Raw genomic sequence first — 22,877 nt, forward strand, 5'->3', positions numbered from 1 at the left:
TTTCAAGATAACTCTTGTCCTTAGATTTCTCTGTTTGGTATCAAATGAAGATCTCTAAATTACTGTTCTTATAAGAAACTGTCTCTAGGAATGGAGGAATCTGAAAAAAAAGAAAGCCAGATTCCAAATTTAAAAGTTTTCCTAACCTAATAAATTATACTTTCTCAAAAAAACTGCCATTGGCCTTCATAAACTGCACTTACACGTAACAGAAATGTGCAGAAGATGCCCGCCGGAACTCTGGAAGCCTGCCAGCCGAAGATGGGGACTTGACACATCCAGGAGCCTGTTCCTGCTCTCTGCCGGGAAGATGCTCACAACTGCAAGGTCCTTGTGCAGAACTCACAGTTCATCTAGAATTTCTCATACTCTTAGGGATGATTTCCCCTGACTAGGACACTGTTTAGATGACAAATTAGTTTAAGCCACTTGAGCAGGAAGCTTTCACTTCCTACCACAGTAACTCTTTAATACTAATTACGGAAATAAAATTCACATGTATCTTGTCGGCCATCTGAAATGAGAGCCAGGAAGACTAAAGCGAGAGTGAAGTTAAGGGCCAAGAGGAAAAGCACTGCGTTCTGGCTTCCGGCAACTACACCCCCCTCTCTGGCCTTGGGGTTCCTGTCCAAAGCAGAGGCAACGTAAGCTGCACAGTGACACACACGCACACCAACAGCAACGTAGTAAGTCTCAGGCTCGTTCTGTTTTGTCTCGGCTACCTCTGAGATAAGAAACGAAAGAAATCCTTTTCTCCCTGAGAAAAGGGCAAAAGAAAGCTGCTAAGTTAGCTCCAGAAGTGCCGGACCGACCCCTCAAGGTCTGGGGGTATTTCTTTCACAAGAGCAGAACGCACAGGCTTTTTGAAGGCACGCCTGACCCTACAAAACTAGTAAATTCCTAAGTGCCAAAGACTGCTGAGGCCAAGAAGTCTGAAAGTGCCCTTCTAACAAAACGCACAAGCATGCAACATGCACACGCTCGCACACGCACACACACACGTGCACACACAGAAAAGAGCAAAGAAATTAAAACTACAGTGAAAACAAAAGAATAGGACGAGAAAGAAATGAGATAAAATGAGAAACGTAATAAAACTTAAGTCACAAGCGGGAAAGAAGAATTTTAAGAGGCCAGAAAAGGGAAGCATCCAAGAGAAAGTCTCCCCTTCATTAGAATCTATCCCCCAGACATTCTATAAAAATGACTTATAATCCCGAAATAAGAATGTGAAAATTCTGGATTGCGATCGACTGCCACGTGCAGGAGAAGTCTTCTTAGAGGAATTAACCTTTCTGGGCTGGTGGCAACTGAGTAAGGAGTTAAGATTTTATGTGAAGTTTAGATGTAAACATTAATGTAACACAAGGCTTTGCAGTACATTAATGATTATGCTTATAACACATGCACCCAACCTCTTAAACAGTTAATGTCTCAAAACCCAAACTGCTTCCAATGGCGTGGCTAGAACTAGCAATGCTATTCTTTAGAAATTTTTATCAGGAAAACAAAAGTATTCTAAAACAAGCTCACATCATAACAAAGCAATAATTCTTCATAAAATATACATACTCTAAAAAGGAAAGAGTGGTATAAACAAATACACTCTAATAACATACTTATCACTTAGATCGGGTATTTCCAGCTAGCACAGAAGGACAACTGAGTCACAGTCAGTCGGAAGTCAGATGAAACACCGCTGGGACCCTGTTTATGCAGTGAAGGCACAGCCACAAAAGCCAGACTCGGATCATCTGAGGTTTTCTACATCTATTATTGCTGAACAGTTTCAAGGCAGTAAGGATGAAGTAAGGCTCCCTTAAATTCTTAATGATGTTTAGTTTTGCTTCTTTTAATTTAACACTGAGTTATTCTCCGCAAGATAACAAATTTTGTTAGTGCCAGAAGCAAATTCAACCAAGTATAAAAACAGACTACTCAAAAAAAAAAACCCCCCCAAAAAAAACCCCACCTCATTTAGAATTAAAGGTGGTTATTAAACTGCTTCTCTAATGTAAAATCTAACTCGTGAAGGAGACCAGGCCGCCTTTACCGCCGATGCTAGCTCCGTGCAGACAGAGGACGGAGCATTTTTCAAAGGCCATCTGAAAGGAAGGAACGGGGCAATGACATTTACATGACTGCTCACAAAGTGCTTTCATGTGTTACTACCTCTGCACCTCACTGCGACTTAAGACGGTCAAGTCCATTTGAGGCAAATGACATCATTGTGCCCATTTCACAGAGGAAAAAAAGGGCCTGAGAGGTGAAATGGCTTCCGGGCCGCAGCCCCCTGGCGCCCGGCCGGCCCTGCCCACCGAGCCCCGCGGCCCGAGCCCCAGCCCTGAGCTGGAGAGCGCTCTGCGCCCAGAGCTGGGGTGGCAGGCTGCTTCCATCCAGAAGCCAGAGTGCTGGCGGCTACGGCTTAGTCTTCCTAAAGGCACAAGGATAAAAGGTCAGATAGTTCAGCTCCTAACACTACACTCAGCTAACCAATTCTGTGGTCGTGGACAACTCAGATAGCCTTCCTTTCAGAGCTTTCAATACGGGCTACAAAAAAAGTGGCTCCAATTGAGAAAAACAGCCAACAATTATCAGATTATAAAATAACAATAACCAATGAAATCTCTCTTAACTATTACTGAAAAATACCTAAGAGGCAGAGAAAATGCCATCTCTGAATAAGTTATGACTTCTGTGATAATTTTTAAAGGAAACAGATCACTTCCATACATATGTCAGATATAAAAGGTACTCACAAAACATTTTTTACAAGAGTAAAAATCAATGCTTCACTTTAGGACATACAGTGACGATCCTACACAGAACTGACCAATATTCGCTAAGCGAGCTGAGTACAAACTATATGGTTTTTAAAAAACAACTAAAAGAAACTTTAGAAACCCCCCCCAAATAATCTTAATTTTAAAACACTGGGATACGTTATAGTACATTTCCTTTAAGTGATATCATACTTGAAAACAACAGAAAAAACATTAGATTTTCCTCCCACCATTAACAGCCTTGATATGACAGTCAATAATAAAACAACTTATTGAATGTTTTATTTAGGGAAGAAAAATTCAAAGCAAAATCAGAGTTTTCTCTCTGGCTTTATGGAATATCTTTAAAGCCACTTCAGTGGAATGATTATTAATGGAAAATTATAACTGTACAAACCTACTTATTTTTAAAGGAATTTAAAATATCTAAAGTTCAAGATAGAAAAACTAGGTATTTTTAAAGTAAACACTTACCCAAAATATGCTTGCAAACTGCGAATGGCGACTTTGATTTCCTAAATGATAAGAATATATGCTCAGCATGCTGGCGCTGCTCACTGTTAACCATGGAAGGTGGTGCCTTGAGATTTAAAAACAAACACAAACACAGAGCACACTTGTTTAATAAGGAAGCTTGAACAACAGCAATCCTTTTACCCACAACAAGAGAAATATTTTCACTTTCAGGGGACTACGGGAGTACAAATTCTTGCTTCATTTTTCTTAAGTAACTATAGTATTAAACTTCATAATAAATACTTAAAATACAGTTTCAGGGAAACGAAAGAAACTCCTGGCAAGGTTTGGATCAGAATCCTTTCAAGTTGCCTACATTTAAGAAAGATATATTTATTTATTTAACATTTTTTTGTAATTTTTTTAAAAAACATAGCCTAATCATTGCCTTTTATTCCGAAATATACCACTCCATCTAAACTGACCAAGTACAAATAATTTCTATTCTTCAGCCCGGGTGAAACTGAATCCAAAGTTACTAAAAATTGATTTCTAAAAACAATCCTTTAAGATAGAAATATTATCAGATAATTCTACCTCAAGTTTTCCAAAATCACTATTAAACCAGAAAAATTAGGAACAGCAAAGTTTGAAGTTTACAAAACTCCTTTCTGAATAATAAATTAATCAGCCAGAAAAGCCAGACTTCTCTCTCAACAAAAACAGCTTCTAAAAGTCTGCTCAGGTTTTTAAATTCCATTTTGTTCTAACAGCCTTTCTTCCAAAGATAATACTCTTCTGAACCAGTTCTACCTAAAACATACATTCCTAAAATATACATTCAAAGGTTATCTTTGACCTTACTGAGACCCATGTGAAGAGAAGGAGAAGAGATTGCTTGTGTAGCATACAGATCAAAATATCAGATTTCTCAATTTGGGAGGGGAGGGGAGGGGAGGGGAGGTGGCAGGAAAATAAACCTTTGTAATTATAACCAATATAAAGTGGGGAAATCATCATTTCAACTGAATTCAAAGACTCGAAGATGAAAAACATAACCAAGTACATTAGATCAATATTCATTATAAACTACATCAATTACGCAACATTAGTTACTCTACTTTCAGTTAAAATAGTAAAAAAGAAAAAAAAGAAGTAAATCCAAGAAAAATTAACTTTGATTCTCTTGCCTAAAGGAATTCTTATAATTAGCTAAAGCCAGTTCAGACTACTATTCCTAATGATATAGCACCCTCTACAGCTCTCTAGATAAAAATGAAAATATTTCCATTAAAGAACGACGTTAAATAGATAACAAGGATACACTGTAGAGCACGGGGAATTACAGCCATTACCTTGTAATAACCTATAATAGAATATAATCTACAAAAATACTGAGTAAGGGGGCTTCCCTGGTGGTGCAGTGGTTAAGTGTCCGCCTGCCAATGCAGGGGACACTAGTTCGACCCCTGGTCCGGAAAGATCCCACATGCTGCGGAGCAACTAAGCCCATGTGTCACAACTACTGAAGCCGCACGCCTAGAGCCCGTGCTCCGCAACAAGAGAAGCCACCGCAGTGACAAGCCACCGCACTGCAACAAAGAGTAGCCCCCGCTCGCCGCAACTAGAGAAAGCCCGCGCGCAGCAACAAAGACCCAAAGCAGCCAAAAATAAATAAATTTATTAAAAAGATAAATAAGAAATGATCAAACCACCTAGAAAAGTAATACAATAACAAAATAAAAACAAATCAGCACTATTACATTATCCTCAACTTTTTTACTACACTACTCGGAGTATAACATGATCTTTCAACAAGGTATAAATGAAATCTGGGAACACCATCTTTGTAGTCTTTTTTTTTTTTTTTAAGGTTTCATTGAAGAGTGTTGAGAATTGAGAATTTTCTACCCATAATGACAAAGAGAAAAAAACTGATAAGGAAAGGCATTTCACAATTAAGAGGTAAGTCAGAAGCTGAATGCAAAAAGACATAGAGCAGCACACTAAACCTGCACTGTCCAAAACAGCAGCCACTAGCTGCTGTTAAAATTAAATCAAACAAAAAACAAATTCAGTTCCTTGGCTGCACTAGCCACATTTCAAGTGCTTAACAGCACCCGTGGCTGGTGGCTGCCACACTGGACAACACAGATTCAGAACATTCCTATCACCGCAGAAAGTTTTAACGGACAAACTCCACTAACGATGAGAAAACTCATCATCTACGTGTAACCTCAGAACTTGAGTCTGGAGCTGATGATATTCTGGATCAGTGGTTCTCAACGGAGGCAACTTCGTCCCACGAGGGACATCTAGCAATGTCTGGAGACATTTTTGGTTGCCACACTGGGGAGTGCTATTGGCAACTCGTGTATAAAGGGCAGGGATGCTGCTAAACTTCCTCCAATGCACAACCCAGCCCAAAACAGCAGCAGTGACAAAGCTGAGAGACCCTGCCCCGGGTGAATTTTCTCAAACTCAAGAAGAGTGAATGAACAACATTCTTCCAAGGACAAAAAGGAAACATGGTATTCTCACCCAGTCAGTCATTACCCTAGAGTTACCTTATTACCCAATATTCTGTGACAAGAACTGGAACCAACCTGTTTTGCTAAAAGGATATGACAGTATTTTTTACTCTTACGATATCTGTGTAAAAAGCTTGCTTGATAGCTCATTAAAGGATAAACGCTAAACGCAGGTGTGTATACAAACAATTTTAAAAGTAATTGTCTTGCTTATTCTAACTGTTGTCTATACATCTAAAAATAAAAATGACACAATTAGGAAGCAAAAAATATGGTCATCTTCTGTTCATCAATATTATATGCCATTGGGACTTCCCTGGTGGCACAGTGGTTAAGAATCCGCCTACCAATGCAGGGGACACGAGTTCGAGCCCCGGTCCAGGAGGATCCCACATGCTGTGGAGCAACTAAGCCCGTGCGCCACAACTACAGAGCCTGCGCTCTAGAGCCCGCATGCCACAACTACTGAGCCCACGCGCCTAGAGCCCGTGCTCCCCAACAAGAGAAGGCACTGCAATGAGAAGCTCGCACACCACAACAAAGAGTAGCCTCCACTCGCTGCAACTAGAGAAAGCCCGCGCGCAGCAACAAAGACCCAACACAGACATACATACATACATACATACATAAAATATTAAATGACATCAATGTTTTCAAAAGTATTATTCTGATGATTCTAAAGCAGGAAAAAGAATCAGAATAAGCAAAAATGTATTAAAGATTCATCTGATGTCTAGAATCAGTACTACATTTTGAGGGTGAGACTGTAACAACCAGGAGTAGAGACAGGACCCATGAGGAGTATTTGAAACCTGGACTCAGTATTTACAGAGCAGAAGATGAACGCAAAGAGATACAGTCACACTCCAGACTCGCGCCGCCCAATATGGCAGCCCCTACCCCCAATGACTATGTAAATTAATTAAAGTAAAAAATTCAGTTCCTCCTCTGCACAAGGCACGTTTCAAGAGCTCAACACCCACATGTGGCTACTGGCCACCACACTGGAGAGTGCAGATATAGAAGACACTACTCTTGAAGAACTTTAATTAATTCAACAAATATTTACAGAGTGCTTACTACAAGGTTACCTAGATTCCTATGATTTGATGCGATGTTATGTGATAGATTAATGCACAAAATAACTGCTATCACTTATAGAGCACTTACTATGTATGAGGCACTATTATGAACACTCTCTTTTAATGTAAACGAAATCATTTAATCTACACATTAACTCCCTGCAAATAATCATTTTCCTAGTTTAGAGATGAAGAAACAGATGCAGAGAGGTTAAGTGACTTGCCAAACGCCACGCAGCTAGTCACAGGGTGGAGTCAAGCGGAACCAAACAGTCTGGCTCCAGACCTTCCATGTTCTACTGCTGCTCAATCCCTAAATGTCAGCACTGCTCCCTGTGTGCTGCCTAGTCTAGCAATAGGGTGTGTTTTCTAACATCTTACCTGATTAGGTCACTATCATACTACTGTTGTTTTCTAATTAGTTCTCTAATCCCTGCCACAAATCCACAAAATATAGATAGACCAGCAAGATTGGGGTCAAATAATTTTATATTAAAACGTGGATATATTATGGACTAGAATAAAATTTCTATTAACCTTTTCTTAAATATTTATTTTATTTATTTGGCTGTGCCAGGTCTTAGTTGCAGCATGCGGGATCTTTAGTTGCAGCATGCGGGATCTTTAGTTGCAGCACGTGGGATCTAGTTCCCTGACTATGGATCCAACCCGAGCCCCCTGCATTGGGAGCGTGGTGTCTTAACCGATGGACCACCAGGGAAGTCCCTCTATTAACTTTTTAAGATAAAAATTGAGAAATTTAGCTTATACAAGCTGTTTTGGGGTACTCCTTAGCTCCCTCCAAATATATATTCACTCTCTTTTACCATAAGAGTCACCTTAGCAGTAAAAAAATTTTTAAGAATATTAATATATTCCCTTCCACCCTGGCTTTGTTCAGAGTCTCATCATCTCTTTGCAGAACAACTTAACAGCCTCCTAACTGGTCCTCCACCTCACAGCTTGCTCCCCTCAGATCAGACTTTCACACGGCTGTCAGAGTGAAACCACAGAACTGACATGTCACACTACAGGGTGAGTCCAAGCTAATTATTGTGCAAATAAGACCTTAGATAGCCCAGCCCCTGCTTACTTCCCTAGGCTCATCTCCCTTCCCCCTTTATTCATTTCTTTCATTCAACAAATATTACCAAGCAACTATTATGTGCAAACAAGGTCCCTAAACTAACACATATTAGTCTCTAGCTAGGGAGACCAACATTCATTAATTAGCCACACAAATAAACGTGAAATCCCAGACGGGGCAGGTGCTCTCTAAGTACAGGACAGGTGAGTCTCGCCTTCCTGGGAAGCTGAGGCAGGCTGTCCTGAGAGAGCGGCTCTGGGGACACCTGAAGGATCAGGTGAGAGTGAGGAAGAGCGGTTCAGGCGGAGGGAGCAGTGTGTGAAAGGTTCTGTGACAGGACCACGGGCAGGACACAGAGGATGGAGGAAGAACTGGTGTGGCTGATGCAGAAAAAAAGACATGGGAGAAGGGTCCTCAGAAGCTGGAAACAGGGGCTTCCCTGGTGGCACAGTGGTTGAGAATCCGCCTGCCAATGTAGGGGACACGGGTTTGAGCCCCGGTCCGGGAAGATCCCGCATGCCGCAGAGCAACTAGGCCCGTGCGCCACAACTACTGAGCCTGCGCTCTAGAGCCCTCAAGCCATAACTGCTGAGCCCACGTGCCACAACTACTGAAGCCCGCGTGCCTAGAACCCGCGAGCCACAACTACTGAGCCTGTGCTCTAGAGTCCGTGTGCCACAATTACTGAAGCCCGCGTGCCTAGAGCCCAAGCTCAGCAACAAGGGAAGCCACTGCAATGAGAAGCCCATGCACCGCAACAAAGAGTAGCCCCCGCCACAACTAGAGAAAGCCCCCGCACAGCAGCAAAGACCCAATGCAGCCAAAAATAAATAAATATTTAAAAAAAAAAAAAAAAAGAAGCTGGAGGGCTTCCCCGGTGGCGCAGTGGTTGCGAGTCCGCCTGCCAATGCAGGGGACGCGGGTTCGTGCCCTGGTCCGGGAAGATCCCACGTGCCGCGGAGCGGCTGGGCCCGTGAGCCATGGCCGCTGAGCCCGTGCGTCCGGAGCCTGTGCTCCACAACGGGAGAGGCCACAAAGGTGAGAGGCCCGCGTACCGCAAAGAAAAAAAAAAAAAGAAGCTGGAAAGATAAAAACTTATCCAAAGCCTCACAAAGAGAAAGCAGTAATAAAACCTCAGTTCAAACCTGGGTAATCTGTCTCTGGAACCCTTCCCTTACAGCATATTTCCATTTACAAATTACGATCAAATGTCCACTATGTGCCAGGCAACGTGCTAGACGCTTCTGACACAACAGTGAGTCGTTGATAAACAAAAACAAACAGAATCCGTGTTCCCAAGGAGCTTACAATCCAGCAGAGGAGTCAATCATATAATCAAATAAGCAGCATAAAGCTGTGGATGCCATCAATGTTAACTAAAGCAAATGGTGCCACGGGAAGAGAATTTAATCCAGTTCAGAGTGGTCAGGCTCTTTTTGTCAAAGTAAACACCTACACTGAGATCTGAAAAATTAAACGTCAACTAGGCAAAAGAGGGAGCAGGGTGCCTTAAGCCAAGGGAACCCATGCGTGTAAGGTTCAGGAAAGAGCGAGCAGATCCAATGTGCGGACTGATGGCCAGTCTGCGCAGGCCAAGGCCAGCTTCCTCAACGTGCGACCGGGGCAGTAGCGTGGGGCCCCACTCTCCACAGGGCCCCACGCTTCATGCGAAACTCTGCGCGTACCATCCTGAAATTCTTAATCATTTTCTCTCTGAACCTGTGTTTTGTAAGCGAAGCCCAATGGGACAATGGAGCGTGCATGGGAGTAGTGAGGACAGGCTGGTGGCCAGGCACACATGCCTCGAAGCAGCCTGGGGCACCGGGTCAAGGTCGCTAGGGTGGGAGCTGGGCCCAAACAGGAAGCAACACCCGGACCCGTGGCGAGGCCAGCTTGCCTGTCCATCCCCAGAGCCCGTCCCTGAGGCACCTGCACAAACATTAACTCTCCAGCCTGAGCAGCGTGACAGGAACTCGGTAAACTTTCTCAGTAAGCTACAAAACAAAAATGGACACATGGACACCACAATAAAGCATTTCAGGGAGTTATTAGAATTTTTCAAAAAGTTTGATTCTTCTCTCTGGAGACTTCCCTGGTGGTGCAGTGGTTAAGACTCTGTGCTCTCAATGCAGGGGGCCCGGGTTCGATCCCTTGTCAGGGAACTAGATCCCACATGCCGCAACTAAGAGTTCACATGCCACAACTAAGGAGCTGGCGAGCTGCAACTAAGGAGCCTGCCTGCTGCAACTAAGACGCGGTGCAACCAAATAATAAACAAATATTTTTTAAAAAGAATCTCTGATTTTCAAACTGCTACAGCAAAGCAAACATCTACAGGTTTAGAAATAGAAATTAAATTCAGATTGTCACATTCAATGGAAAAGAATGCTATTTTAACATAAAGCTCTGTATGAACCATTTATTAATGAGGAAGACAATTTTATTTTTCCTACAATTGAAGATACAACCGCAGGATACATAAATGGGCGTTTTTAATTACATACAAATCATTAAGCTACTTGTGGTTTCTTGTATAACCTCTGCAAGTAACAAGAACTGTCACGGGAACATCAAAATATTCATAAATTTACACCTAAAATTAAATTCAAACTCACATGAAACTGATTTATGTGAAGAGTAAAATCTTTTTAGAAAACATGTTCTGGAAGAATCATGAGCTATAAATGTACTACAGTGTTTACACTTGTAAATGATTATCATCTTCCGTGTGGATCCACAGGTTCCACATCAGCGGATTCAACCAACTACAGATGGAAAATATTTGGGGAAAAAATTCCAGAAAGTTCCAAAAAGCAGAACTTGAATTTGGGACTTCCCTGGAGGTCCAGCGGTTAAGACTCCACACTTCCACTGCGGGGACATGGGTCTGATCCCTGGTCAGGGAACTAAGAACCCTCAGGCCATGCGGCACAGCCAAGAAATTACAAAACAAACAAATAAAACTATCACAAATTAGACCCACATTTCTTGAAAGTTCCATAATATTCCACTATACAGGATACCACGGTTTATTTACCACAATTTCTTCCAACTAGACATTCACACTGTTTCAGTTCTTTGCTACAGCAAGGTATACAGACACTACAGTAAGTGCTTTTCCCATATGTGCAAGTATTTCAGGAGGCTGAATGAATGGGCAGAAGTGGAACAGCTGGGTCAAAGAGCATGCAGACTTTCAAGGCTCCTGTAACACACCTCCAGACCATCTCCCAAACTTGCAGCCTGCTACGCGTCCACGAACGCTGTCCATCTCCATACATTCACAGCCTGAAATGTCGTCTCAATCACAGGTATATTTCTGCACTATTCTATTCCAACGTCCCATTCTTTTTCCACGCCAGCACCACATCCCTGCAATTACTGTAGCTCTGAATACATTTCAATAACTGGTACAAACTCCCCCAAACCCTCCTTTCTTCTTTTTCTTAACGTTTTTTGTTACTGTCATGCAATATTCTTGCAGATAATATATGCTCTCCAATCACTCAGTCAAGCTTTTCTCCCACCTCAAGACAGGGCGAGGAGGAAGAGGGACTTGTACTGACAGGACACTCAGCACAGAGACTAAGGAGCAAGGAACTGCCGCCTTAACCAGATGAACTCTTTGGATTGAGGAACACAACCTTCATTTAATTCAGATCTTCTTTTACATTCTTCAAATAAGCTGTTCAGTTTTTGTCACAAAAATGTTGTATATTTCTTATTAAATAGTGTCCTACAGTTTATTCCTCCCTCCAGTTTTCATTCTTAACAGAATGAGATTTTTTTCCATTTTTAGGCTGACCATTGTTGGCATAAAGGAAATCTTACAATTGGTTTACGTGCCTTATATCTGGCCACCTTACCAAACAACTATTGGTTCTAGTGATAGTTTTTTAGTTAATTTCCTTGGATTTCTTCTTTCTGAAGATCACCTGCAAATTATGATCTTTTTACTTTTCTTTCCAATATTTACTTATTTGTCTGCACTGGGTCTTCGTTGCGCTGCAGGATCTTTAGTTGCGGTATGCGGAATATTTTTTTTCTTTTTCGTAGTTGCAGCATGCAGGATCTTTAGTTACGGCGTGTGAACTCTTAGCTGCAGCATGTGGGATCTAGTTCCCTGACGAGGGATCGAACCCCCGGCCCCTGCATTGGGAGCACAGAGTCTTAGCCACTGGACCACCAGGGAAGTCCCTTATTCCTTTTTCTTATCTTACTGTATCAGCTAGGCCCTCCCCTTCAGAAAGTGTTGAATAATTGTTTTATTAGAACTCCCTATTTTACTCTTAAGACTATCTCCATTTACTGGTGGTGTCAAATAATTATTTTTTATCATATATTTATCATTTCCTAGTTTATTGAATTTTTAATCATAAAATGCTGTTAAACTTTATCAACTGCCTTTTAGGTATATATGGATGATTTCAAACGTCTTTCACACTTCTTCTTTGGATCACTGGCTATGTTCCAGTTAGCTGAGTTTGACACAAATCCAACTGCAAAATACAAATTTAATTAAACTGAATTTTAAATAAAAATTTCCCGTTACCTAGTTTTTTGAGAAAAAGAACTGTTAGTGCCAGTCTAATATCTAGCACCACAGCAGAGATGAAAAGACAAGGTTGAAATAAATAAAAATGATTACACGATACAATGAATCTTTTCAATACGAAAAATAAATGCTATAAGCAAAATTATTAATTTTATGATGTGCACGCGCGCACACACACACACACACACACACACACACACAAAGCATTACGCCTTTTATACACAGAAGGGGCTCAGGAAACACTAAATAAATGCTCAACTATTCCCCAAACACACTGCACTCGATTCTCTCAGGCCTTCACACAAATACATCCCTCTACCTGGGACACCCCCATCCAACTGGGGCACACCAGTTTGCCCTTCATGTCTCAGCTTAAGGATCACCTAGGTTTTGAGAAGTCCTCTGTAGGTCCCATCGCAGCCTCAGACAGACGTCCCTCCTCTGTACTCTCACAGAGCAGCAGCGTATGTTCCTATTATAACATCACCTAATACTTGCTAACAGTTTTGTCTTTCTTCCCCACTAGACTTTTGTTCTCCTTGAAAACAAGGCCTGTTTCTCCTGTCTCCTCAGCATACATAGCATCATGCCCAGCACACATGTACTGAAGAAATGCTGCAGAATAAGTGAACCAAACAAGACGGTAAGGATGTTTCTACAGCACTACATTTTTGCAGATGCTTTTAAAATGTTAACCAAATTCCAAAATAAAAGCCATGAAAACCAATCATGAATCCCTCTCATTAAAGTTGCATTTAGATTTATTAAAATTCATTCCCTCTTTAAAACAAATACATAAAATTGCTTTCCTCTGAAGTATCAATTAACATACAGATGAAATTACTTTCCTATAAAGTATCAATTAACATATGTGCTCTGCATTATTTTATATTCTCACTGCATACACGCGTTACGGACAACTCTTTATCCAAGGGAGCCAGGGGAGCAAAACCAAGGAAATTTAAGACAGTAAACAAATCACTCTTTGGATTTATGGTTCAAACAAATGCGATATTAATAACAAAAGAATACTAGGTTTCTCCATTATGGTGTCTGTAAAATCCTAACACATCCTTTATTTTATATCTATTCACATAAAGGACAAAATGGAAATAAACTTCTTTAAAATTCATCCACAATGAAGTCAACAAAGAAAAGTGCAGGAGGATATGGATCACACTGTCTCATTTATGTAAAAAATACATTAGGGACTTCCCTGGTGACGCAGTGGTTAAGAATCCGCCTGCCACTGCAGGGGACACCGGTTCGAGCCCTGGCCCGGGAAGATCCTACATGCCACAGAGCAACTAAGCCCGTGCACCACAACTACTGAGCCTGCGCTCTAGAGCCCACGAGCCACAACTATTGAGCCCGTGCTCCGCAACAAGAGAAGCCACCGCAATGAGAAGCTCGCACACCAAAAGGAAGAGTAGCCCCTGCTCGCCGCAACTAGAGAAGGGCCCACGCACAGCAATGAGGACTCAATGCAGCCAAAAATAAATAATTAATTATTTTGAAAAAGGACATATGTGTGCTCTTATATGCTCAGAGATCTTCAAGATGGATACCCAAGGAACAGTGACCTCTGAAGAGAGAAGATGGGAGCTTAGGGAGCCTTTACTTTCCCCATACGCCTTTCTGCACAGCTTGAATTTCTTACTATTCAAAAAGGCACTGATAAGTTTTTTTAAATCAAGGATAATATTTACAGTGTATCATTTACACAAAAAGCACTATATAATGTATATTGTAAAAACATAGGAAATAAGGTCACAGTATATTCAAACTTAATACAGGTTGCTTAGGAAAGGAGACTGAGAGTGGGGAAAGGAGGGAACACTTTTTATTCTGTACATTGTGTGTTGTTGAGGTACTGTGAAATAACATGTTCCAGTATTACTGTCATAATTTGTAAATGACATAAAATGTATCAGCAACACCAAATTCTCAGGTCTGTAGCTGTAACCTGCTGTAAGTTCTTACAGTCAGAGATACTGTCTCACTGCTGAGAATGTCAGCATAGAAGTGTGGTCCACTTTACTTATTCTGTATGTATTTAATATCCTCTCAAAATCGCATGGTTAGGTATCTTAAGCAGAAGCCACCAACTGAAATCTTTTTGGAAAAGAAAATTTCAAGACCTGTTTAAACAATGCTCCATTTGCACACTGTTTTCAGAATAGATGGCGTCACGTGCACACTGTTACTAATTTACAAAAGCCCTTCCTCATTCTAGTTTGTTCACCTTCAAATTTATTTTCCAGCAAGTAACCTCACTGTCTTGAAACAGAAGACTAAGCAGTATTCACAAACATGTACAGAAAATACTCCCTATTACTACTTTGGCTGGGGGTGGGGGAATCAGGCTTTATGTTGAGACCTACACCTATAAATCCCATAAACATGTTTTTTACTCTAAAGGTCTCACATACTACTTTATTGGCAGCTTATCCAATAACCTAAAGAGGAAAGAATATAGGTGTTCACAGTGAAGCAACTGCAATAACCAAAAACACATTTTGAAATTTCCCATCAAGCAATAAAATTTAACATTTATAGTATTATAATATGCTGACTTTGAGAAGTAACAGGGCTGAGTAAGTTAAGTTTGAAACGAGTTCTGAAATGGGAATCTGCTGATCTGGGTTCTGGATCACTCTTACCACAAATATGTTCTGTGACCTACCTTTGGCAAGTCACTTCTACCTCTTTGAACCTCAGTTTCCCCATACGTAGAATGGAAGGCAAAACACTTAAACTAGATTTTTTTTCAAGGTCTCTATTTCCTGAGAGAGACTGATAAAAGCTATAAACCCTATTACCAAAAATGTATGTCTGCACCCAAAACTTTACTTACAATTTCCTTCTAATACCCATCGTGAACTCCCTAAGACCTCTGCACTAAAAGATCCCCTGAGACTGTTTTACACACTAAACCTCCAAGATGATTTTCATGAAAGAAACATACGGACTACCAAATGGAAAAATTAAGCAAAAATACTTGTGAAAGACATCACTAATTACTTTGAATCCCAAAACATATTAACAGCTAAAATACACAGCAGTTTTCTACAAACAAGATTTCCTCAAGGACTTCCCTGGCGGTCCAGTGGTTAGGACCCCACACTTCCACTGCAGGGGGCACAGGTTTGATCCCTGGCTGGGGAATTAGGATCTCACAAGCCGTGTGGCGCGGCCAAAAAAAAAAAAAATTTCCTCAGATGGATATCCATCCAACCCACAGACCGATAAATGCTATGATCACCCGTTCTTTTTTTTTTTAATCTTCTAATGCTAAGTAATGGAAGGAGATTTGACAATCTTAACTATCCCCCAATTAATTAATCTACCTGCTTTCTAGTCCCACTACCCCACAGGCCAAGAACCACAGGCTGCTAACAGACAAACCTGAGCTGGAGTCCCCACTCTACCGCTTGCCTTGAAAATCTGGGTCAATTACTTAGCATCTACATGTTTCAGTCCCTTAGCCCGTAAAATGGAAATGAAAGTAATAACTACCATAGTTACTGATGATTAAATACGGTAATATATGCAAAGTGCTTGCATAGCGCCTCACACAAGGTGAGCACCCAATAAAATGTGAGCTATTATTATTAATTATAATAAAATGGAATGCAGCTTTCATACTGAAAAATCATGCAGTAAGCGCTACTCTTCCACATTTTTTAATAGTAAGTGGACACTTCCAAAAAGGAATTTCCTTTTTTTTTTTTTTTTTCCCCAGCCGTGCTTTGAGGCTTGTGGGATCCTAGTTCCCTGACCAGGGATGGAACTCGGGCCCCTGCAGTGGAAGCATGGAGTACTAACCACCGGACCGCCAGGGAATTCCCAGGTATTTCCTATTTTTAATAACATATTTTTCAATACTCTTCTCTCTGGAAAGATTTAAAAGTACGTAAATGGATACCTAAACAACACATGTCTGAGAGGTGGTAAGGTAGAGTAGAAAGAGAGCCAGTATTACAGCCAGACAGATGGGAGTTCTAGACCTAATTCAGCCACTTAGTAATTAACGTAACCTGGGTCACCTTAAGCTCTCTCTCAACCTCGTAAAGCGGCTGCAAGGATGAACAAAGTATGTAAAGCATCAAGCACAGCATCTGGCCGGCAATGTGCACTCAATTAACAGTATTTATTCCGATTCTTCTCAGCTACTCCCTTATAGGTGATAAAACTAGCTTTGCCGGGGTAGAGAGACGGTCCTGGCAAGCACAAACACTAATTAATACTCAGGCCAATGATGAAGTGCACATTTTTACCTTACCGACCTAAGAACTAAAGCAGTGTTTTGGGGGTCACATACTCCTTCCGAAATCTAATGAAAATGGGCCCTCTAGCTCCTAGAAAATTTTCAGATATTTCAGGAAACGCTGTAAGTCAGAGATTTTAACAACTTTGTATTAAGGGGGAATAGTAGCTAGTTTTTTCTGGACTTAACTTGCAAGAGTCTGAAAACGTTCTCTAAGTCAGTTTTTGTGACAAAACGATTCACCTAACTTCGCTCATAATACAGCAAGTAAATCCTGCTTTTAATTAGGCTTCTCAGTTTCATGAGCTGAATTTCATGAGCTACCTGGTGTTGTGTGTGAAAAGAAAACTTGAGAAAAGGAACTACAACCTATGCTAGAATTAGTTCAAATATTTTAAAATCTGATGCTTGAACACATAACCCAAACACCGACCCAAAAGGGGAAAAAAGGTGCAAAACGGTAACGAAGCTGGCTACATTCAATTCTTAGGAAGGCTGTATCAATTCAAGGAATCAAGTAAGCCTCTAACTTCCAAAGAGATCTACAAGCACGGAAGTCATGATTTACAAAAAACAAAACTAAGCCAGCAAATACAGTTTACTGAGTAACTAAATATGGTTTATCCTTACTTCTACTCCCTGCGTGGAAGGCTTTACCCTCTGACTCAGCCTCACCTCCTCCTTGAATAGAAAAATAACCTTCTCACTAAATTGCTCTGTTCACTGTACTGTAAGGGGAAGAAAGAAGTCGACGAGGACCGGAGACCCAACTCTTCTCAACGCGCGACCCACACGGAGCTCAGTACTAGACAAAGTTTTGCCCCAATGACCTTGGTCCCTAAGATTCCCCTCCCTCCCGCCCGCCACCCGCCGGTCCTTCCACGTGCGGCCGACTGCGGTTGCCCAGCCGTGGCTGCAGGCCGGAGAAAGCACTCGCGGACCCGAAGGCACGAGGGGAACAAGCGCTGCTAACAACAGCCGGGCCGGGCCAGCCCTCGGCCAGCACCCACTCCCCAGCTGCGCGCACAAGCCCCCGACCTCGCGCCCGCCTCTCCCCGACCCCGCGCGGGAGGGCTGGGGCGCAAAAAGCCCCTTCGGCTCCCCACTCCGCGGCGCAGCGGGGGCGCCGGACACCCAGGGAAGGGACAGTCCGGCCAGGGGCACAGAGGCAGGCGCACAGCCGGAGGGAGAGTCCTGCGCCACGCCAGCCGCCCCCTCCAGCCCCGGGCTCCCAGGAGGCCGCGGCCGGCCGCCAGCCCGACGGGCGCCAAGGCCGAGCACAGCAGGGCCGCCGGAGGCAGCGGACGCGGGGCGCGGGGCCGCGGCCACTCACCATCAGAACTTTGGCCGCGTTCTCCAGCTGAGCGATCACTTCTGGGGGCCCCAGCGCCGCCGCCATCATGGTCTCTCTTCAATGACGCGCCATGCGCTGCATTCTGGGAGCGGGCACCCGGCCGGCCAATCGCGCGGCGCCCTGGGCTCGCGCGCTCCCGCCGGAGCCGTCGCCGCCGCCGACGTCGACGCGGGGTCGCGGGGTTAGGGCTGTGGGCGGGCGGCTGGGCGCACCTCTGCCCTGGGCCGGTCACAGCCCGCCCTCGGTCCCCCGACCCCCTCGCCCGCTCGCCGCCCGCCCCGGAGGCGCCTCCGGCCCGAGCGTATCCTCTGCGGCCGCGTCCCTTCCGGGGCAGGGCGGCCTGCGGGACTAGAAATGTCTGCGACCCCGCGGAGCGCGCGTCCTCCCCGCTCGCGTCCCCCCCTCACACAGCCCCGAGCTGCGGGCACCGGGCGGGGACGAGGCCGGAGCCCCCCCCCGGCGGACAGCCTAGCTTCCGGAGTCGGTGGAGCGCGCCGTCCCTGCTGTGCCGTGTAGGGACCTCGCAGCAACGATGTTCGGTGTGGAGCCTGGAGGGAAGGTCCGTTAGGGGACCTCGGAACCCACCCTTCCTCCCCCCACTGTTTCAGCGCTCACACCAGCTCCAACTGGTGGAAACCTTGTTCTGTTCTGAGCTGACACCTACTTACCATAGGTTTCTAGCTCTTGGTGCTGTTCTGCTTCCTGGGGCTGCACAGAAAGTCATGTTCATTTCAGTGTTCCTTAAGTTTCCTCTGTTGACGTCTTCCTTTATCTCTTCTTCCAGTGGTAAATAAGCCGTACTTTGGGGTTTTCCCTTTTTTATGTCCGTGCAACAGAGTTGCATTATTAGCTCCATTGAAAAACGGGTTTCTTATATTGGGCATCTCTACAACTTGAAATTGAGGAAGTGAATTAACAAGGCTTTTGCTGCTTGAGAAACGAAGTACCTTTTATTTCGTTACAAAAGGGCAAAGTGAGTGCGGTGAATGGCCTTTTTTACTTTAAGAATTGTGTGAAACTAGGTGTTTAACAGGTAGTAGGCATTCAATAAATACTTCACTAAGTACAGACGTCTGGACTTAACGATTTTCGACTTCTGAGTGATGGTGTGAAAGCGTTACATATTCATTGGAAGCCGTGCTTCGATTTTTGATCTCTTCCGGGGCTGCGATGTGCGGTCCCGATGCGCTGTCCGATATACCCTCCTGGGGCACAGCGCCCAGTCAGCCGCACAATCACGAGGGTGAACCACTGGTACCCTTACGACCATTCTGGTTTTTACTTTCAGTACGGTGTTCAACAAACTACATGAGACAGTCAACACTATTCTAAAACAGGCTCTGTGTTAGATGATTTTGCCCAACTGTAGGCGAATATTAAGTGTTCTAACCAAGTTTAAGGCAGGGGAGGCTAAGCTGTGATGTTTGGTAGGTTCGATGTATTAAAAGCATTTTCACCTTAGGATGTTTTCAACTTACGATGGGTTTATTGGGACATAATCCCATCCTAAGTCAAGGAAGATCTTTATAAAGAGACCTACAAAAAGATTACAAAATGTCTCTACCCACTAAAAATAGTAATTACGGTAGTTCCATGATATATCTGCAAAAATGTAGACAGATGAATATTCTGATTGGGCCCTGTGTTCCAAAGCATTTGTTTTGTGCAATTACATAAGAACTTTACATCTAGACACTCTTTAAGAAAGAGGAAGGGGGCTTCCCCGGTGGTGCAGTGGTTGAGAGTCCGCCTGCCGATGCAGGGGACGTGGGTTCGTGCCCCGGTCCGGGAAGATCCCACATGCCGCGGAGCGGCTGGGCCCGTGAGCCGTGGCCGCTGAGCCTGCGCATCCGGAGCCAGTGCTCCGCGACGGGAGGGGCCGCAACAGTGAGAGGCCCGCGTGCCGCAAAAAAAAAAAAAAAAAGAGGAAGAAGGAAAAGTATTAAAAGTGAGGATGACTATGCTTCCTTTCACATTAGCATTTTGAAGTTACATCTCCCATAATGGAGCCATGAATTTTAGGGCAGGGTTGTAGAATTCCACTGTCAGAAGATTCTAGAATTTACCCACTAGTTTAACCTCCCCTCCAATGCCTGACTCTTGTTATTTCTTGGTTTACTATGCAAGAGTAGCGCTCTCCCTGGGGTGCGGGACGGGGTAAGGAGTAGTAGTCCAGCCTAGCCACAGGCTCTTTGTATCCTGAAGTAGAAGGGAAGAAAGTTGTGCAAATTCCAATAATTTCTCACTAGACACAAAAGAGAAATATTTATGGCCTAAGAATCTGCTCGAAATGTGCCTGGAATCAAAAACATTTCACAAATATTACATCCCCTGTACTTTTAGGGTAGGCCTTTAACACCTATGATGTCATGGGGTGCAAAATTATTCCTACTTATTCTTAACCAAAAGTGATTAGTTGAGTATATTCTATATTTTTCCTTGGAAACATAGGTTTGGTTTGGGTTTGTTTGTTTTTGTCAAGTCATAAACATCTTGTCAACATAAACATACTGATGAAATACCTTAGAGCAGCAGTTCTCAAAGTGTGGCCTGGGGACACTTGTTAAGTCCCAGAATACCTAGTAGGTCCCTAAGATCCTATCAGAGGGTCTTGCATCAAAAGAATTTTGACCCAATTTTGACCCAATGATAGCCAATTTTTGGCTATCATCCTATCAGTAATTACTTTAAATTGATTAAACTCCCCAATCAAAAGACATAGACTGGAGGCTTCCCTGGTGGCACAGTGGTTAAGAATCTGCCTGCCATTGCAGGGGACATGGGTGCAAGCCCTGGTCTGGGAAGATCCCACATGCCGCGGAGCAACTTAGCCCATGCCCTACAACTACTGAGCCTGCACTCTAGAGCCCACGAGCCACAGCTACTGGGCCCGCGTGCCACACTGCTGAGACCTGCGCGGCTAGAGCCCGTGGCTCCACAACAGGAGAGGACACTGCAATGAGAAGCCCACGCACCGCAATGAAGAGCAGCCCCCGCTCGCGGCAACCGGAGAAAGCCCACGCACAGCAACGAAGACCCAACGCAGCCAAAAATAAATAGATAAAATAAATAAATTTATTCTTTAAAAACCTTTAAAAATAGACATAGATTGGCTAAATGGATAAAAAACAGGATCAAACTGTATGCTCCCTCTTACCACTTCTATTCAACATACTAATGGATGTGCTAGCCAGAGCAATTAGGCATGATAAAGAAATAAAAGGCAACGAAATTGGAAAGGAAGAAGTAAAATTATCTCTGTGCACAGATGATGTGATCGTATATCTAGAAAATCCTAAAGATTCCACAAAAATCTGTTAGAACTAATAAATGAATTCAGCAACGTTGCAAGATACAAAATCAATTTTTAAAAATCAGTTGCATTTTTATATACCAACAACGAACCCTCAGAAAAGGAAATTAAGAAAATAATTTCACGCAAATCAAAACTACAGTGAGGTCCTTACACGAATATAGATGAATTATGCAACAGAGTGAGAGATTATTCTATTTTACTTGAGAGACTCCATAGAAGAACAAAATCTCTCATTTAGAAGGCATCTCTAAAGCCCAAATTAGATGGGAACACTTAATAATTCCTTTTGATATTGAAGACACCTGATCTAGAAAGTGTTAAGGGATCTTATAACCCAAAGTTCTGAAACCTTTCAAGGTAGCAGTATAGAACCGAAAGTATTATGGTATCAAATTTATAGGAACTTAATATTCCCCAGAAACAGAAACATGAGACTAAAAGGGAAATATGTCTTTAAAATAGTTCTCTTGTACAGAAAGTATATTTCTGCACATATGTCTGTGAAATGTTACTCTTCGGAGTTCTTAAATACTAAATACTTGATTAATATAGCACAGTTTTGATGTGTGTATATCAAAGTAATTGCAAAAAGTAGTCAGTGGCTTTATTCCTCCTGCTCTCACAACCTATCATCTTTTTTTTTTTTTGCATTACGCGGGCCTCTCACTGTCGGACGCGCAGCCTCAGTGGCCATGGCTCATGGGCCCAGCCGCTCCGCGGCACATGGGATCTTCCCGGACCGGGGCACAAACCCGCGTCCCCTGCACCGGCAGGCGGACTCTCAACCACTGCGCCACCAGAGAAGCCCACAACCTATCATCTTGAAATTTATTTCTGAACCACTTTAATTTTACAACATGAAATCAAGACTTTCTCATGCTGTTGAACCCTATTCAGCAGGGTGGCACCATAATTATAGAGTCTATTTTTCTTTTTCTTTCTTTTTTAAATTTATATGTTATGTAAAAACTTAGCAACTCTCCTACTAAGTAAAATGCTTCTAATCAATAACCAAGTACAATAAGCCATCTTCCTTATAAAGCTCAACATTATAAGACATCCATCCCATTAAAATTTTTTGAGATTGTGATAAAGAACTCTGTTTTTCCAGACAAATCTCTGGAATTGTCCCTACAAGCCAACAACCTAAAGGCATGAGTTGTTCACAGATTCCCAAAGGCTTTAACCGAGACTCCTGCTGCTGGGAGTCCTCCTGACGCTCTGGCCAGAGACTCCGTCTAAGGAGTGACCATCTGAAAGGCTGCTGTACCGTTCAAGAGTGCGTGATGTCGCTGCATGGAAAGGCCACCCAAGAGCAGGGGCTTCCGGGCCGGGAAGATGGAAACTGCGGGCGCCTCGGGGCAAGACTGAGAAGGTGTCATGGAGAGGCGGCAGCAGGGGTGCTGCTGGACATCAGGGTCAGAGCCCGGGGCCCCTGCAAAG

General features: G+C 43.2%; 1 protein-coding gene across 2 annotated transcripts in view; it reads right to left on the minus strand.

Moving 5' to 3' along the window:
* The window catches only part of XPO4 (exportin 4), an 89,740-nt gene extending 71,538 nt beyond the window's left edge, over positions 1–18,202 (minus strand). Inside the window, exons 1-2 of one of the 2 annotated variants that reach the window (XM_067016421.1) lie at positions 18,098–18,202; positions 3,258–3,363 (exon numbers count right to left, since the gene is read on the minus strand). In XM_067016421.1, coding sequence (XP_066872522.1) covers positions 3,258–3,363; positions 18,098–18,166 — 175 coding nt within the window. In that variant the 5' untranslated portion in view covers positions 18,167–18,202. The remainder of the gene's footprint in view (positions 1–3,257; positions 3,364–18,097) is intronic. The other variant, XM_067016422.1, reaches the window with a different exon arrangement.
* Between the last annotated feature and the right edge of the window lie 4,675 nt (positions 18,203–22,877).

The sequence above is a fragment of the Kogia breviceps genome, chromosome 16 (assembly GCF_026419965.1).
Source record: "Kogia breviceps isolate mKogBre1 chromosome 16, mKogBre1 haplotype 1, whole genome shotgun sequence".
Taxonomy (NCBI): domain Eukaryota; kingdom Metazoa; phylum Chordata; class Mammalia; order Artiodactyla; family Physeteridae; genus Kogia; species Kogia breviceps.